Source organism: Aotus nancymaae, unplaced genomic scaffold, assembly GCF_030222135.1.
Source record: "Aotus nancymaae isolate 86718 unplaced genomic scaffold, 86718_ANA_hifiasm-v0.15.2.pri h1tg000059l, whole genome shotgun sequence".
Classification (NCBI taxonomy): Eukaryota; Metazoa; Chordata; class Mammalia; order Primates; family Aotidae; genus Aotus; species Aotus nancymaae.
In genome coordinates this window covers 50262437-50281669 of record NW_026988473.1, presented here as the reverse complement: position 1 = coordinate 50281669, position 19233 = coordinate 50262437, and the positions used below count along the sequence as shown (strand labels likewise).

General features: G+C 40.3%; 1 protein-coding gene across 2 annotated transcripts in view; it reads left to right on the top strand.

The window, feature by feature from the left end:
* SWAP70 (switching B cell complex subunit SWAP70) overlaps window positions 1-19233 on the top strand; it is a 157575-nt gene that overhangs the window by 79794 nt on the left and 58548 nt on the right. For both annotated transcript variants that reach the window (XM_021675143.2, XM_012456683.3), the window contains exon 2: window positions 16591-16731. In XM_021675143.2, coding sequence (XP_021530818.1) covers window positions 16591-16731 — 141 coding nt within the window. The remainder of the gene's footprint in view (window positions 1-16590; window positions 16732-19233) is intronic.

The window sequence follows — 19233 nt, the reverse complement described above, 5'->3', positions numbered from 1 at the left end:
TTTTATCGAAAATAACATGCAAACTGTGAAGTGCTTTTTTTTTTTTTTGGTATTTGACCTTCCATCTTAATAGTACATTTCTGATTTTATGACTCAGAGTTCTTAACCTCTGTGGTCGCCATTTTGTATTTCCTTTGTGGTCTCACCATGGTCTCAGAGGTACATAGTAACAAAGCCAGAGACAGAATAGCCTTTGAGTGACCTTCTCCCACGTACTCAGCTTGCCATCACTCAATAGGTATTTTTCATTCCTTCCCACTGTGAGAGTTATTATAAAACCTTAGTCCCCTCAGTGGTGATTATTAGCACATTAGCCTCCTTTGTCCCTCTTAGGGATGTCCCTGTTCCCATCGCACAACACAAGCCTAGGGTAGATCCTTGTCTCAGCTTCCTTTTTCTTCCCCATGGCTGCATTTCATAAAACTATTTTTCCTGCTCTACCTTCTGTTTTATTTCCTTCTTCTCACATTCCACCTTTGTGTTCCTTTTTTTATTTTTAAACTCAAAATCTGTGTCTACTGGATGCTGCAGTTCTCAACAGTTCAAGGAGAGATATTTAAAAGGAAATCCGTATGTATACTTGAATTTCATATAAGGAGATCTTGTGGTTAAGGAGAGATTTCTGCAATATTAGAAAAACTAATTTTTTCATCTTAAGACTATTCTGTTTTCTATACCATTTGCTTCTTTTGGAATAATTAGCTTTACAAGTTTGATTTGAAAGAGGAGAATGGTATTATGTGGGCATGGTATAGCAGCCAGAAGTAACACTAGTTAGGATGAAAGTTGTTCTGGTCATATGGACAGTGTTGGAAGGTATTACATTCCACTGAATAGGCAGCTGTGAGAGGATGGGGCACTGTCTGCCTTGGCAGGCAGCACATCTCCATCAATTCTTTCAGTTCCTAGGGTGATGGATACTCAGCCAGGTGGCTGTAACCCTGAATTTGAGAATAGGAGCTGGTGGGCAGCTGACTCCAGTCTCAGTGATCATCTTTAGTGTTGATTTGAGAAACACTGTTAGGTGATAGGATACCAAACGGTTAGTATATCAGACTAGATTGGAATTATGAGGTCCTTTACCTGGGTGACTTTGGGAAGCTTCCTTTGCTTTTTATATTTTGAGATTATAATAGAGCTTACAATCTTTATTTGTGACACCAGAAATTCTGTCTTATTTTCTACCAAACACTGATGTTGAAGAAAATTAATTTATAAAACATGATATGAACTTGAAGGTTTCAGTCTACTGAACACTTTTTGTTAGGCACCCCAGGGAAGAAAAAAACATGCAACATTGTCCCTTACTGTGAGGACTGTGTGATGTAATCAAGAAGATAATACATAAAATGAAGACAACAATGCAATATATAAGCAAGTTCTAGAGAGTGTTGAAGATGGGCACTCTAAGCCATACCATTTAGTGTTGTGTTAGCCAATAGCCACATTAGGTTGTTGAGTGCTTGAAAAGTCGTAAGCCTGAGTTGAAATGTACTTGAAGTATAAAATATGCTTGGATTTTAAAGACTTAGTACCAAAACAAGAGTAACATGTCTTGTTATTTATTTTGAGATGGAGTTTCTCTCTTGTCACCCAGGCTGGAGTGCAGTGGCATGATCTCGGCTCACTATAACCTCCACCTCCTGGGTTCAAGTGATTCTTCTGCCTCAGCCTCCCAAGTAGCTGGGATTATAGGCACCCGCCACCACACCAGGCTAATTTTTGTATTTTTAGTAGAGACAGGGTTTCACCATGTTGGCCAGGCTGGTCTCGAACTCCTGACCTCCTGGTCTTGAACTCCTGGTCTCGAACTCCTCATCCACCCACCTCGGCCTCCCAAAGTGCTGGGATAACAGGTGTAATTTTTAAAAATACTGAATACCTGAATTGAACCTTAGAAAGACTGAAAAAAAAAAAAGAGAAAAATACTGATTATATGTTTACATTATAATATTTTGGATATAGTATTAAAGTTAATATTACCTGTTCCTTTTTTCTTTTTGTAAATGTGGCTTTAAAAATTTTAAATTTCATAATATGGTTTGCAGTATATTTCCATTGGCCAGAACTGCTGTAGAAGTTCAGGGTAAATAGAGAAAAGGATATAGACAGTTGCAGACAAAGTTTCATGAAGGAGATAGAACTTCAGCTGTTTTTTGAAGGAATGGCAAATGTGAGGGTGATCTGGCTGTGACATCTGTCACCCCATTGATCACCAGGGTTGATTTGGCTGATCTGGCTGGCTAGGTGGGTGTCCCTTCCTCCCCCTCTGCTCCATGTTTGTCCCTCCCAATGTGACCATCCTCGATAGAGGATGACCAGTCTTCTGTCAAGGGTATATGAGTAGCTGTTATCCCCCTGCTAGAACTTCCAAACAAGCTCTCAAGGTCATGAGAGAACAGGGCAGATCTTGTCCAGTATAGTTGCAGAAAGCTGACAAATATGGTGGTAGCACTGTAAATTAAGAGCAAGAGCCTCAACTTGGAGTGTTTGAGCAGAAAGGAAATACTGTGAGTGGAGTAGAAGGTTTGTTTTGATGCAAAGTGGAGAATTAGGATTTTAAGAGAGATGGGGCAATATTTTAGATGTCTTTGAATGTTTTTGCACAGAATAGGTGGTTAATATATGTTTATTGACTGACAGTCTGTGTTAGAATGATTAGTTCAGAATTGACCCTATAAAGAGGGTAAGTCATTTAAAGTCTTTAGGTAGATATATGGCAGAGATATGGTTTTAAAATTATTCTGATGATGTGGGTATGATGACTGAAGGTGAAAGGCTGGAGATTGGGAGACTGGTAAGAGGGATGCTATGAAGTCTGGGTAAGTTGGTGAGTATGAAGCAGGAGTGGTGGCCATGGAAATTAAAATAGTTATATACCCTCCCCTATAGAGCTTAAAATCTTGTGAGTGATACAGATGAGCAAACTGGCAATTCAAATACAGTGAGATACAGAAGGCAGAATGCAGAGGAAGGAAACCTGTTTAGCTTGGGGTGAGGATTGGAGGAGTTAGGTCAGAGAATGCTTCCTAGAGGAGGAGACATTTGCCACTAATTTGAAAAGGAGGTGTGAAATTCCTCTGTAAGAAAACTATGATGAAAGATTGAGAAAGTAAAACCTTTAGAGGAACATGAAAAGTGTTGAGAGAGAGAGGAGTTGGGGAGTAAGGAGAGTTATCTGTACTCCATTACTTGTGTGGTCATAGGACGTTACTTCTTTTTGCTGGGCTTCAGTTTCCTCATTTGTAAAATGTAGGGTAGCAGACACGCTCTTTGAGGTTTAGCCTTCTAACTGAACCTTGTAGCTTGATGTGTTTACCATGGTTATATTCTGAGGAGTGGTTGTTGTGCAGCAACTCTTTGTTGGGGCCTGAGAGGGAAGAATGGGACCTGGTACTGGGAGGTGAGGGGAGGAGCCCTTGTTTCTCCAGCCTCACACTCTCTGCCTCGTTAGCCTGAAGGTGACAGAGTGGCTCATGCGGTAGAGAGAGGAGTTGGCATTGGCTGGGGCTGAATTAGATTCAGAAAATGGACAAACTATATGAAAAAGGGATACAAGAAGAGACCATAGTTTTGTTAAGGCTATGGTGATACCAAACTCAGAATCAGGGTGGCAAACCTATTTTGGGGAGAAAGGTGACGAGATCTCATTTGGATCTTTTGGACGTGAGGCAGATTTAGAATAGAAATCTCTAGTATTGTTTAGTGATATAAACCAGAGCTTATTGGAGAGGTCAAGATCAGAAAGAGATCTATCTATGAATCATTTGAATAGAGATGACTTATGGTTGTCAGAATAAAAGCACTTTCTTTTTTTCTTTTTATAAATTTTTAAATTTATGAGATAAAATTTAAAAAAATTTAATTAAGTCTTTTGATTCATAAACACAGAATGTCTTTACTTTTTTTTTTTTTTTTTTTTTTTGAGACAGGCTCTTGCTCTTTTGCCCAGGCTGGAGTGCAGTGACACAATCTCAGCTCACTATAACCTCCACTTCCCAGGTTCAAGTGGTTCTCGTACCTCAGCCTCCCAAGCAGCTGGGATTATAGGTGTACACCACCTCACCCAGCTAATTTTTGTGTCTTTAGTGGAGATGGGGTTTTGCCATGTTGGCCAAGCTGGTCTTGAACTCCTGGCCTACATGATCTGCCTGCCTCGGCTTACGAAAGTGCTGGGATTATAGGTGTGAGCCACTGTGCCTGGCCAAAAGCACTTCCTAATAAGAAATTAAAGAAGTACTCAGGGCTGAAAATTGACCTTTGGGAAATGACCAGATTGGGAGAATGAGGGATGATGGATGTGATTGCGTAAAGGCATCTTTGAAGAACTTAGAAAATATTCTATCTGGGCCAGGTGCGCTCGTACATGCCTATAATTCCAGCCCTTTGGGAGACTGAGACAGGTGGATGGCTTGAGCTCAGGAGTTCAAGGCCAGCCTGGACACGATGGTGAAACCTCTTTCTACAAAAAATAGAAAAATTAGCTGGGTATGGTGGCAGGTGCCTGTAGTCCCAGCTGAATGCTTGAGCCCAGGAGGTTGAGCTGTGGTGAGCCCAGATCATGGTAGTGCACTCCAGCCTGAGCAACAGAGCAAGACCCTGTCTCAAAAAAAGAAAAGAAAAAAAGAAAGAAAGAAAAGAAAATGGTATATCAGGGACCAAAAAATCAGGAGTGGGTGATTCAGACTGCCAACTGCCAGACCTTTGGGAGAGTGACTTGGCCAGAAGTTATCTGTCCCAGCATGGATTCTCCAGGAAGCCAATGCTAAGATAGTGTTAGGAATACAAAAGTGTTACCTGTAGGGTGGGAGAGAGGAAGTGGAATTGGGAAAAGGAGCTGTCAAACCATAATATGGAGTTGGCAAAACCAGGAGCTCTGAAGCAAAGATTGCCCTTTATGGGACTCCCACATTGGGGAAAAGTGATCCTACCACCCTTCTCTGTCACTGAGACCCTGAAGGTAGCTGGAGGCTGTCAGCTTAACACAGCCCTTATAGCTGGGTAGCAGTTACCTTCTTGAGGGGGCATCTGAGTGGTGCATCTCTGTGTCTGTCTCAGAACCCATTTAGAAAAGCAATTTCAAGAGATTGACAGGGATAGAAGTCGTATTATAGGGACCATGCGGGGTCAGGTTGGTGAGGAGATGGGGCAGCTAAGGGAAACCTCAGATTTGTGATTTTTTATTTCATTCTTTTATTTTCTTTTTTGAGACAGAGTCTCACTCCATCACCAGGCGCCAGGCTGGAGTGCAGTGGTGTGACCTTGACTCACTGCAACCTCCACCTCCCGGGTTCAAGCAATTCTTGTGCCTCAGCCTCCCGAGTAGCTGGGACTACAGGCGTGCGCCACCACACCTAGCTAATTTTTTTGTATTTTTAGTAGAGACGGGGTTTCACCATGTTGGCCAGGATGGTCTCGATCTCTTGACCTCGTGATCCGCCCGCCTTGGCCTCCCAAAGTGCTAGGATTACAGGCATGAGCCACCGCGCCTGGCCTTATTTTCTTTTCTTTTTTCTTTTTTTTTTTTTTTGAGACGGAGTTTCGCTCTTGTTACCGAGGCTGGAGTGCAATGGCGCGATCTCGGCTCACCGCAACCTCCACCTCCTGGGTTCAGGCAATTCTCCTGCCTCAGCCTCCTGAGTAGCTGGGATTACAGGCACGCGCCACCGTGCCCAGCTAATTTTTTGTATTAGTAGAGACGGAGTTTCACCATGTTGACCAGGATGGTCTCGATCTCTTGACCTCGTGATCCACCCGCCTCAGCCTCCCAAAGTGCTGGGATTACAGGCTTGAGCCACTGTGCCCGGCCTGTTTTCTTTTTTTAATCTTTTTTTTCTTTCTCCCTCCCTCTCCCTTCATTCTTTTATTTTTAATTTTATTTTACATATCTTTGATTTCTATATATTTTAATGGCTTCAGATTTGTGATCTTTCTTAAATTAAAAAAATTTTTCTTTTTGAGACAGGGGGCCGGAGTGCAGTGATGCAATTATGGCTCACTGCAACCTTGAACTCCTAGGCTCAAGTGGTCCTCCCACCTCACCTGCCAAGTAGTTGGAATTACAGGTGTGTGCCACCATGCCTTGCTGATTTTTGTATTTTTCATAGAGACAGGTCTTGTTATGTTGCCTGGGTTGGTCCCAAACTCCTGACCTCAAGTGATCCTCCTGCCTCAGCCTCCCAGAGTTGAGATTACGGGCCTGAGCCACTGCGTCCAGCCAGATTTGTGATCTTTGTCACTGCCTTGAGTGCACATCATCACCTTGAGTGCACACTGTGACTTCACATTTTCTCTTGGAGATGAAGGTACTAAATTAAACTTCCAGGGAAGGTGATAGTCAAGGAGTCACAACTCAGAGCCCCCTCTTCTATTATAGAGTCTTATCTCACACATGCTTGTTAATTCTTACTGTGTTCTTTTCTCAGAAGTCTATACTAGATTTTTAAGGAACTGGACTGCTCTACTAGATCTCAGGCCAGACGAGTTATGCTTGACTAGTTCTGGTGGTGTTAACAACTAATGGAGGTGTTGTTTTTCACTCTGAAAGTAATCTGAACTAGAGATTCCAATTAAATATTCTTCTAGAAACATGGTAGTATAGTAAAATAAATGCAAAGACCCAGATCTAGATGAAGACTGTAAAGTAGCAAAATGAAATTTAAAAAAAGAAAAACATTCTTGAAAATTCTTAGATGGGACTAATTTAGCAAATATTTGTTGAACAGCTCTCTCATTAGGTACTTCATTAGGTTTTGGTACTGCACAGATGGCTAAAATACAGACCCTCTCTTTAAGGAACTTATAGAGTAGTGAGAAAGATAAAGAAGCTTGCTGGAGTTAAATCTTCTCACAAATGATTTACCTTCTTAAAAGATATTTGTGCAATATTTCAGTGGGACTGGACTCTCAGGATTCTGTCCCAAATTGGGGGACTTTGTTGCGCATTAGGGTGGCTTTTGTTTTTTTTGAGATGGAGTCTCGCTCTGTGCCCAGGCTGGAGTGCGGTGGCACCATCTCGGCTCACTGCAGCCTCCATAGGGTGGCTTTTTAAAAGAGGCATGGCAAAGCATACTTTGTGGATAACACATGGGTTAATTTTTATCAGCTTTATAGTTCTACAATGATCTTTTAATTTTCTTTTTTTCTTTTTTTTTGTTTGAGACAGAGTCTAGCTCTGTCGCCCAGGCTGGGGTGCAATGGTGTGATCTCGGCTCACTGCAACCTCCGCCTCCCAGGTTCAAGCGATTCTCCTGCCTCAGCCCCCCAAGTAGCTGGGATTACAGGCATCCGCCACCATGCCCAGCTAATTTTTGTATTTTTAGTAGAGATGGGGTTTCACTGTTTTGGCCAGGCTGAACTCCTGACCTCATGATCCATCTGCCTCGGCCTCCCAAAGTGCTGAGATTACAAGCATGAGCCACTGCGCCCGGCCTGACCTTTTTGTTTTCTCCCTATTTTCACCTATTCCTGATACTGCAGCAAAATACCACAGACTAGGTAATTTATAAATAATAGAAAATTATTTATCACAGTTCTGGATACTGGAAAGTCTAAGATCAAGATGCTGGCAGATTGAGTGTCTGGTGATGGCTTACTGTCTGCTTCCAAGATAGTTCCCTGTTGTTGTATCCTCACGTGACAGAAGGGCAAAAGAGACTAGGGAACTCCTTTTAACCTCTTTTATAAGGTCACTAATCGCATTCACGAGAGTTCCGCTCTCTTGACTTAATCACCACCTAAAGGCCTCACCTCTTAATACTGACATATTGGCAATTAAGTTTCAATATATGAATTTTGGGGGACACATTCAGACCATAGCAAGCCCTCAGCCCTACTTAATTTTTAAATTTTCTATTAAAAATATATAAAATATTAAAATACAAAATATTCATTTTTTTTCTGATTAAAAGGTAATACATAGAATACTCAAACAATGTATTAAAGTACAGAGTCCAAAGTAAAACACTCAAATTCTATCATCAAAGGCAGATGCAATTAACTTTTCAGTGATTATCTTTCTTAATGTACCTCTCTTTCTCCTCCCTCTGTCATATACACACATGCATACACACGTGCAAATACACAGACATATATGTCCTTTTGTATAAATAGGGTCATATTTCATATGCTTTTGTATCTTCTTTTCTTTCTTTCTTTTTTTTTTTTTTTTTGTGAGACAGGTCTCGCTCAGTTGCCTGGGCTGAAGTACAGTGGTGCCATCACAGCTCACTGCAGCCTCAACCTCCTGGGCTCATTTGATTCTCCTACCTCAGCCTCCCAAGTAGCTGGGACCACAGGCACATGCTACCCGCTTCAGCCAACTTTTGTATTTTTTGGAGAGATAGGGTCTTACGTTGTTGCCTAGGCTGGTCTTCAACTCCTGGGCTCAAGTGATCCTCCTGCCTTGGCCTCACTAAATGCTGGGATTACAGGTATGAGCCACTGTGCCTTGCCTGTAGTCTCTTTTCTTAACCATTATGTTAGGGTCATCTTTCCTGTATCAATGAATGTAGATACAGACACCATCCTTTATAATGACTGTGAAGTATTTTATTGTGTTGATGCATCATGCTTTATTTAACCATTTCCTATTCACAGATATTTGAGATGTTTTAAATGTTTTTAACCCAGGATACTAGTATACATCGTACAATGCGTAGGTTACCTATCCTGTCCCCCAGACAAATAATTATTCAGCCCAGAATGTCAGTACTACCGAGGTTGAGAAAACCTGCTCTGTACCTTCTGCAGTGCTGGACGTTGGCAGTCTTTTTTGTTTTGAAATGGAGTTTCGCTCTTGTTGCCCAGGCTGGATTGCAATGGCGTGATCTCTGCTCATTGCAATCTCTGCCTCCTGGGCTCAAGCAATTCTTCTGCCTCAGCCTCCCAAATAGCTGGGATTACAGGCATGTGCCACCATGCCCAGCTAATTTTGTATTTTTAGTAAAGACAGGGTTTCTCCATGTTGGTCAGGCTCGTCTCAAACTCCCTACCTCAGGTGATCTGCCCGCCTCAGCCTCCCAAAATGCTAGGATTACAGGCGTGAGCCACCACACCCGGCCAAGGATATTGGCAGTCTTTACTCCCTTATATCTGCTGAAACACCAGATATTAATTGCTTAGTCAAAAAGTAATAGCTCTTTTAATGTGCATTCTTTTAATTGCTAGCAAGAGTAAGCATCTTTTCCTATATTTTATTTTATTTACGTATTTTTGAAGTAAAAGGTGGGGTTTAATTTTTAGTTACATGATACTGAAAGCTATGAAATTCTATGTAGAAACAAGGAACCCATTCAGAGGACAAACTTTATATAGTATGTACAATTTGAAACTGTTCCAGTATAGTTTCCTTGTAAGAAGTATCACAATAACAAACCACATTTAAAGAGAGTTCTTAGTAGAGAAACAGTAATAAAAGTTATACCAAATATAGTACACAACAAACAACATTATGCCTTAGTTGTATAATCTGAAAGTTAAAGGTCCCAGGAGTCCCACCTGAACTTGGAAGATATCATTTATTTATTAGTGATTAGTGTCTTTTGTGAATTTTCTATTCATGCCTACAAGAATGATTTGACTATTGGAGCCATTTGCCCTTTTCGTTTGTTTATGGTTTCTTTCTTTTTTTAAAAAAAAAATAAGCATTTTTATGTGGTCAAATTTACCGGTATTTTCTGTTTAGTTTCTGAAGAGGGCTAAGTTGGTAAGTTATCCAAAATAACTTTAAAAAGGTGGTTCAGTTAGACTGTAATCCAGTGCCATCCATGCTGTAGTTTAGTGGCATGTGTATTCTGTGGACAACATTCCAACAGATGACTTTGAGTTACTCTTCCTTAATCTGTCTGTAAGTGTTCTGCTCTTACTGAGTCTTCCCTTAGCCCAATGCTAGTCACTGAAGGATGCAGAAGGAAAATATTTGTTTTCTCCCATATTGGTCTACAGTTAGATATTTGAGATATCATTAGCATCTGAAACAGAACATAGTTGTATGCTGAATAGGAGTTCATGGTGCAGGGTGGTAATCAGTGAAGATTTCCTAGAATTTATGAATGACCCAATCTTGAAGGATGTGACCAGGCAGAAGGGAAATGTTTCCAGCACAGGGCATCACTGTGGGACAGACAGCTTAGAGATTTGAGTTCTAGTCCCTACTTTGTTGCAAATTATTGTGTAACTTAGGCCAAATCTCAGGCCCCAGTCTTTTTATCTGTGAAGTAAGGAGATAGAAATAGTATATTTTCTAAGATTGTTGTTAATATTAAAGTATCATGGCTTTAGTGTTAAGAAAATTTTCAGAAATAATTCACTCAGCAGTTATTAAAGGATTCTGGATTCTGGGCAGCATGCTAGGTGCTGTGGGCATGCAATGATGGGTAAGATATGGGCCTTTTAGAAATGTACAGTTTTACAGGAGATAAAAATCATGTGTGGTAGTTGGCACAAGAGGTACTGCTTGGGAAACAGAGTGAGGAAAGATAATCTTGGTTTGGGTGATGAAGGCTTCAGAAAGAGATGGCATTTATGTTAGGTAGGAAAGGAGTTGGGGGTAAATTGAGCAAGGGCCCAGGGGAGAAAGGGCCTGGGATACAGTTAGTAAGTTATTTGGCTGGATTTGTCTGGTTGGTGCAGAGGAGTAGGAAGAAATAAGGAAGGTGAAGCGGGCTGGCCTGTGGAGTGACTTAAATATGGAACTCACATATTTCCTTAGTTTTTACTTCTGTAATCTTCTGGTGATTTTTAGGCAGGGGGATAACATGATGTTAGCGATACTTGAAGATTAATTTGGTGTAAATGTCTAGGGTGGTAATTGATTGCACTTAATTGTGAGCAGTGTCAACAGTGACTTTGAGATTTTTGAGACTGGATAGATTAAAGATAACATAAGAGAAAGCAAGCAAGACTTAAGCAGTGACAAGCAGGATGAAAAGACGTTTGGAAGGGGAAAATGAGTCCATGCGGTAATGGGCAGGACTTAGAGTAGACAATGCTCCTAAGGCAGGGCATAGCTGTAGGAGGAAGTTGGTCATGCTGGTTCATTGTTAGGAAGAATTTTCTGGTAATGTGCCATTAGCTTGAAATTTTATAAGTCAGACAGGAATTTTTATGTTTTAAAAAAAAGATTGCCCATTATGAATTACAGGTCTATAATTGTGTTGGTTCAGATAAGTCTTTTGGAATAGAAATCCCTATCCCACTTTTTTTTCAATGTTGAATCTTGCCCATTACGCACATCCTGTAAAGGGAAACTGTGTTCCTGGGGGGCACATTTTAAAGAACTTTTAAGAATCTCTGCATTTTTGGAGAAAGGAAGGTGAACATTACTCATTACTTACTTGTATGTTAAAACACTGTTCACCATCCTTGATTTCATTTTCATGATGGCTGGAGCAAAATGCTTAAAAGTGGTAAATGGCAAGCAAACCACTGAAAACAGGAACAGACCACACGAGCAGGGCTCATGCAGTTCATTAGTCATCTCATCAGCAGAGGCCCTGCAAAGGCAACTGCAGACAGCCATGAGGGAACTGGAGAGATGGATTTCTGGCATGGATATGGTTCTGTTATTGTGGTAACAATAGTTTATTCTTCAAATCAGGGGAATGAGAGCAAAGTTGCTTAGCAATTATGTGGGTGCTGAAAGAATGGCCTTTGGAGGAGCAGGCATTTGAAGTGGGCTAAATTCAGCTTTTTCAAGAAACTTGCAAACACCCTGATTAGAGTGATTTGGGGCAATCCTTTTACAAATAAATAACTTGTAGTCCTCTTTCTGATTGCTTTTGTCTTAATCTGCTTTTCAGCTTCCTCATCTGGAGAAAGGGTTAGTGCCTCTTAGAGCAGATTCCCCCAGAGGGTTAGGGTGCTGGGAGATAAGGGCTCCCAGAGAGAATGGTCCCAGACATCTAGGTACATGGACTTCCTTGCCACTGGCTCTAGCTTGGCTCTGCTGAATAGTGCCAATCATCTCTGTTGGGCTCTGTGGAGCTGATTTGGTGGGGCTGGTGGGACAGCACCAGCACATCACTGCAATTTAGAAACAACTTGTGGGCATGTCCATCTTTGTATAGGCAGGGCTATCTGTTTTTCCAGAAACAGAGGGAAGGTAGCAAAGCATGGAAAGGACACCAGAGTGGGAGACTTGGGTCTAATCCCAGTTTCACCACATGTAAAACTCTGTGATTTGGGATACATCTCGTAGTCTCTGACTCAGCCTCTTCATCTGTAAAATAGCAATAATATCTACTCTCCCTGTGGAGAGGCTAAAACAAATTAACAGATGGTATGAATCTACTTGAAAAAGGATAAATTACTGTGTAAGTTTATGGAGGAGCTTTTACTTTTTTTTACTAGTTAATATTCCGACCATCAAAAATTTGATTTCTTGTATATTTTGTTTCTATAAAAAGAAAACCTTGACCAAGTGTGGTGGTTCATGCCTGTAATCCCAGTACTTTGGCAGGCCAAGGTGGATGGCTCACTTGAGGTCATAAGTTTGAGACCAGTCTGGCCAACATGGTGAAACTTCATCTCTACTAAAAATACAAAAGTTAGCTGGGTGTGGTGGCAGGTGCCTGTAATCTCAGCTACTTGGGAGACTGAGGTGGGAAGATCGCTTGAACCTGGGAGGCGGAGGTTGCTGAGATCATGCCATTGCACTCCAGCCTGGGTGACAGGGTGAGACTCTGCCTCAAAAAACAAAAACAAACAAACAAAGCCTTTGAGGCTGGGCATAGGGGCTCATGTGTATAATCCTGGCACTTGGGAGACTGAGGTGGGGGGATCACTTGAGCCCAGGAGTTTGAGACCAGCCTGGGCACACATAGTGAGACTCCCATCTCGATTTTTAAAAAAGAAAAATAAATCTTAAAAAAGAAAAAAATCCTTGAGATACGGTGTAAGCTTTAAAGAAAGGTTGCTGATAAAAAGTTTTAAAGATAGTACACAGGTTTTTTCCTCTTTTAGAAACACTTTTTCATTGATGGTTTATTCAGTTTTGTTTTGTATATACATATATTATAACTAATCAATTATTATAATTAATCAATTTTTGAGATGAGATCCCCTCTGTTGCCATGTTTGGAGTCCAGTGGTATGATCATGGCCCAATGCAGCCTCCACTTCCCCAGGCTCAGGTGAACCTCCCACCTCAGCCTCCCATCTCAGCCTCCCAGGTAGCTGGGACTACAGGCATGTGCCACCACACCCAGCTAGCTTTTGTATTTTTTATAGAGGTGGTGTTTTGCCGTGTCATCCAGGTTGGTATTGAACTTCTGGCCTCTAGCTATCTGCTTGCCTCAGCCTCCTAAATTGCTAGGATTATAGGCATGAGCCACCATGCCTGGCCTGTTATATTTTCTGAAGAAGACTTCCCTTTTATAGACCTTACTAACAGTGAAAAAGCTGTCACAAAGCTGGACTTCTTATCCAAATTATGAAATGACTTTGTGTTGACAGTTAAGGGTTTTACAAACAAGTCCAACTCCTCATTTGTGATGAGGATGCAGAGACATTGGAGTGCAGTTCTCCTCCAGGTGCCTTGTATAATGTGCTGCCTTCCTCACAGTTTGCTTAACTAAATAAAAATGGTTAAGAAAATTATCACTGAATTTAGCCATCCCTGTGTTTAACAAGAGTGCTGTTTAATTGTCCAAGGCTGAAGTCTTTGAGTTCAAATCTAAATCTTCTTCAGTGGGATCACTGAATCAAACTAAGCATCTATATGTACAAAGAGCGTTGCTGCCTTTAGAGAACTGAAGACATAATGTTTATTACTAGAGAGTACTGGATCAGAGATTATAAAATCTGAGTTCTAGTCTCAGTTCTTCTCAGTAATTTCAGTCAAGAAAAACAAATTTAATAACTGTGAGTCTGTATTCACCATTTATAAGATGAGGATGACAATATGACATCCAAGGCCCCTGCCAGGACTTTGGTTGGAGGGTCTATGAAACAGAAAGGTAGAGAACAGGGTGGGTATGGAAGAGATGGTTTTTGTTTCCTGAGGGCCTTGCATTAATCAACTACTTTTATCATGCTATTCTCCTATCTGGAAATTTTCCTATTTGCCTCTATTCCTATCCTAAAGCTATCCTTATTTATCCTGTAAGCCATAAGTTACATTTTACTTCCTCTGTGAAGTCACTGTAACACTATTTCTCCTTTTATGAACTCATTTATTGCCCTTACAGTGCACTCATCCATTAGTCATGCTACATTGCTGTGAAATATGTCTTCCTTTTACACCTCATCTTTGGTGAGCAGGTTAATGTAGAAGAAAAAGTACAGACTATGAAGATAAATAGATTGATCTATGTGATCTTAGGCTGGCCACTTAAAAAATATATATATATATATTTAATTTTTAAAATATGTATTACATTTTTGAGTAGGTTATTATTATTTTTTTAAAAAACTTAATACAAAGAAGAGGTGCAGCAAAGTCTTTTTCTAACCTTGGTCTCATCAAACTTGTCTTCCCTTCACAGTTATTAGTTCTTATATATCTCTCCAGAATTTCTTTTCTTCCCCCTTTTTCTTTTACACAAAAGAGGGCATACATATTCTTAGGTACCTTGTTTTTTTTCACTTAATTTATGTTGGAGATCTTTTAATATCAGTACATAGCAAGCTTTCTCATGGTTTTTATGTTTTATGGATATACCGTAATTTAACCAGTAATTGGGAATTGTTACTTGGATAAAATTCCAAATGATTTTAAAATCTGAATGACATTTGAACTTGATCTGAGAAATATGCATTTCATTTCTTTAATACTTGTATTTCCATAGCACTTTACAGTTTTTAAGCACTTTATATTCTTGAAATTGATCTTTAGTATATAGGTTTTACTAGGCTAATAGAAATAAAATATCTATTTAAAATTTTGCTGACTGTGGTGCAAGATTCTCCAATAAAAGCTCCACCGTACTCTTTTCATGTGCTTTACTGGCAAACACAGGGTTTGCTTGAGAAACACAGCCTGCTTTGTAGAGGCTCATAAAAGTCTTCATTAATGCATTTATAACCATTTGTGAATATACTTCCTTAACTTACTTCCTTAAAACCAGTAGAGTGTGTAGAAAAGGATCTTCACATAAATGAAGCTTTGAGAAACAAAACAATTTTAGAAAGACGATATGCAAATTTTTAATAGATTAAATATTTTTAATCTTAAAAAAACTCCTAACTGAAATATGTGTATGCAGAAAAAGGGACTCGCTTAATGCAAATGAAAGTATTTATTGAGATGAATGTGACTCCTTAAGGTTCAATGTTTAGGACTGAGAAAAATAAGGAATATTTTTACTTGGGGTTCAACTAGGAAGATTCTCTGTTGCAGAAAGTACAGCCTTAGCCATGTAATTTGACCTGTTCAGAAAGCACAAATGAAACGGAAGGGGCTTAAGTTCTATTTTTAAATTTTCTTTCTTTTTTTTTTTTTTTTTTTTTTGAGACGGAGTTTCGCTCTTGTTACCCAGGCTGGAGTGCAATGGCGCGATCTCGGCTCACCGCAACCTCCGCCTCCTGGGTTCAGGCAATTCTCCTGCCTCAGCCTCCCGAGTAGCTGGGATTACAGGGATGCGCCACCGTGCCCAGCTAATTTTTTTGTATTTTTAGTAGAGACGGGGTTTCACCATGTTGACCAGGATGGTCTCGATCTCTTGACCTCATGACCTCATGATCCACCCGCCTCGGCCTCCCAAAGTGCTGGGATTACAGGCGTGAGCCACCGCGCCCGGCCTATTTTTAAATTTTCATTCAATGTAAAATAAGATTGGTACTAAAGTAGCTCAGACTGCTAATTCAACTACTGTACCTAGACACTGAAATGTGCACTTAGGTTATTGCAAGATCTGTAGCCCTTTATATGTATTTATGCTATGGAATGCAAGTTTTCTATAAAATATTTTTAACCATATTGGTGACTCCTATTTTTGCTATTTAATTTTTTCCTATTTTTAATCCAGGCCCTTGATTTCTTTTTCTTTTTATATTTATGTTCGTTTATACTCATGCTGAAATTTAGCCTAGTCATAGAATTTTAGAGGTATTTAGATAACTTAGAGATTTCTAACTAATATTTGGTATATTTGTATAATAATTGGCCCTTTCTATTGAATAAATGAGAAAACTAAAGCCTGAAGAGCTTATGACTTGCCCAGGTCAGCCTTCTTGTTCAGAACCCCTGGCTGCAGACGCCCAGTACCAGGTTCTTTCTCTAAACAGCTTTAATTGGCTGATCCTGCTCTACTTGGCAAAAAGTTTAATTTTGAACACATTCTCTTACCCTTTCCCCTACTTTTGTTTCTGATGTGGGCAGATTAGTAAAAGAACACAGATCTTGCATGAAGCCTGGCTCATAGTAGGCATGTAATAGAGACTAGTTCTAAGTGAACCAAAACTGGGGAGGAATGAGAAAGGATAACAGGTGACAAGTAGCGGGTGGCAGCTGAGCAGCCCTCACCCTGTTTTTGCTAGTTTGTTTTCCATCTTTCTCTACCTGGGACAGGGAGCAGCATGTTGTATTCATGGTGAAGGTGTCATATGCTGGTTAGTGGGAGCCTTTAAATGATTTTCTTTACCCTGCAGGTCCTTTCTCATAACCTGTGCACGGTGCTGAAGGTTCCTCATGACCCGGTTGCCCTTGAAGAACACTTCAGGGATGATGATGAGGGGCCAGTGTCCAACCAGGGCTACATGCCTTATTTAAACAAGTTCATTTTGGAAAAGGTATGATTCTAACCTTTTTTAGGGTGCGGCATTGTTTGGTTTGCATGTTTCAAGTGGGCCCAAAAACCCTCTGTTGGTGAGTTCACTAAGGAGCTGAGGTAGAAAGAATCATTAGATAAATCGGAAAGGAAGAAAGAATGAGAGACTAACAGTGCTTCCTATTCTTCTCTCCTCCACTGTCTTCTAAAATTTGGTTTAATATTTTTCCAACTTGGTTCATTCTTTGAAATTAAGAACTGTGTTTTATGTTAATCTGTACCTGTGTTCTCTCAGGATGCTTTAAAAAAAAAAAAAATCAGGTCTAGCCAGGCACAGTGGCTCACGCCTGTAATCCCAGCACTTTGGGAAGCCGAGGTGGGCGGATCACGAGGTCAGGAGATCGAGACCATCCTGGCTAACATGCCAAAACCCTGTCTCTACTAAAAATACAAAAAAAAGAAAAAATTAGCCAGGCATGGTGGTGTGGCCTGTAGTCCCAGCTACTCAGTAGGCTGAGGCAGGAGAATCACTTGAACCCGGGAGATGGAGGTTGCAGTGAGCCGAGATCACGCCACTGCACTCCAGCAGCCTGGATGACAGAGAGAGACTCCATCTCAAAAAAAAAAAATAAAAACCAAAAATACAAAAATTATCCAGGCGTGGTGGTGGGTGCCTGTAATCCAGCTACTCAGGAGGCTGAGACAGAGAATTGCTTAATCCTGGAAGCCGGAGGTTGCAGTGAGCTGAAATCGCACCACTGCACTCCAGCCTGGGCAACAGAGGGAAAAAAAAATCTAGTCTAATATCCAGAATTTACAAGGAACTTAAGCAAATTTACAAGAAAAAAACAACCCCATCAAAAAGTAGGCAAAGGATGTGAACAGACACTTCTCAAAAGAAGGTGTTTACATGGCCGACAAACATATGAAAAAAATCTCAACATCACTGATCTTCAGAGAAATACAAATCAAAACCACAATGAGATACCATCTCATGTCAGTCAAAATGGTGATTATTAGAAAGCCAGGAAGCAATAGATGCTGGCGAGACTGTGGAGAAATAGGGAAGTTTTTATACTGTTGGTGGGAATGTAGATTAGTTCAACCATTGTGGAACACAGTATGGTGATTCCCCAAGGATCTAGAAATACCGTTTGACCCAGCAATCCCATCACTGGGCATATACCCAAAGGGATATAAATCATTCTGCTATAAAGATACATGCACTTGGATGTTTATTGCAGCACTATTTACAATAGCAAAGACATGGAAACAACCGAAATGCTCATCAATGATAGACTTGATAAAGAAAATGTGGTACATATATACCATGGAATACTATGCTGCCATAAAAAAAGAATGAGATCATGTCCTTTGCAGGGACATGGATGAAACTGGAAGCCATCATCCTCAGCAAACTTACACAGGAACAGAAAACCAAACATCACATGTTGTCACTCATAAGTGGGGGTTGAACAATGAGAACACATGGACACAGAGAGGGGAACAACACACATCAGGGCCTGTTAGAGGTGGGAGTGAGGGGAGGGAACTTAGAGGATGGATCAATAGGTCCAGCAAACCATCATGGCACACGTATATCTATGTAACAAACCTGTATGTTCTGCACATTTATCCCGTTTTTTTTTTTTTAAAGAAGAAAAAAAAAATCTGGTTCCACATGTACTGACAGTGTTTTTTTTTCTTTTTTGAGGGGTCTCACCCTGTCACCCAGGCTGGAGTAAAGTGGCATGATCTCAGTTCACTGTAGCCTCTGTCCTCCTCGGGCACAGGTGATCCTCCTACCTCAGACTCCCAAGTTGTTGGGACTATAGACATATACCACTACGCCTGGCTCACTTTTGTATTTTTTGTAGAGACAGGGCTTTGCCATATTGCCCAGGCTGGGGCAATGGTTGTTAAAGCATGGGAGTGGTCAAGTAATATGTGAATACTAAAAGTGATGATTATCTTTACTATATAGATATTATACAGCCTACTCTCATCCCACACTTTTCAGGGTACCACTTAGATGCTTCCTCTGGGATATATTCTGAGTAAAGATGCTTTAACAAAAACTATGAGGTATTTGGAAGCCAAATATAACCTATTAGTGTTTGGGGCCATGTTTGGTTTTCCCCTTGGGTTGGATAATTGCAAATTGACACACTAAAGTGTTGAATTTCAATTCACTAAAGTGTTGAATATCAATTCACTAAAGTGTTGAATTTAATGCAAGAAAAGATGGTACATTTAGATAATTTTTAAAATTGGTGATGAAAAAGTTATGAAAGGTAGTACGTAGGCAATTAATACAGAAATATGTGAAATAAAAAGTAAACATTGCTTTAATTTTTTGTGGTTTGATTCTCCTGGAGTAACCACTGTTAATAATTTAGATACTTTGTAGATTCAAAAATTAGATGCAAATATACACATATACGTATACACACCCTCAAATCAATATATGGTATTTTATTTCAACATGAATAGGACCATATTATACATACGGTTCTGCAACTTT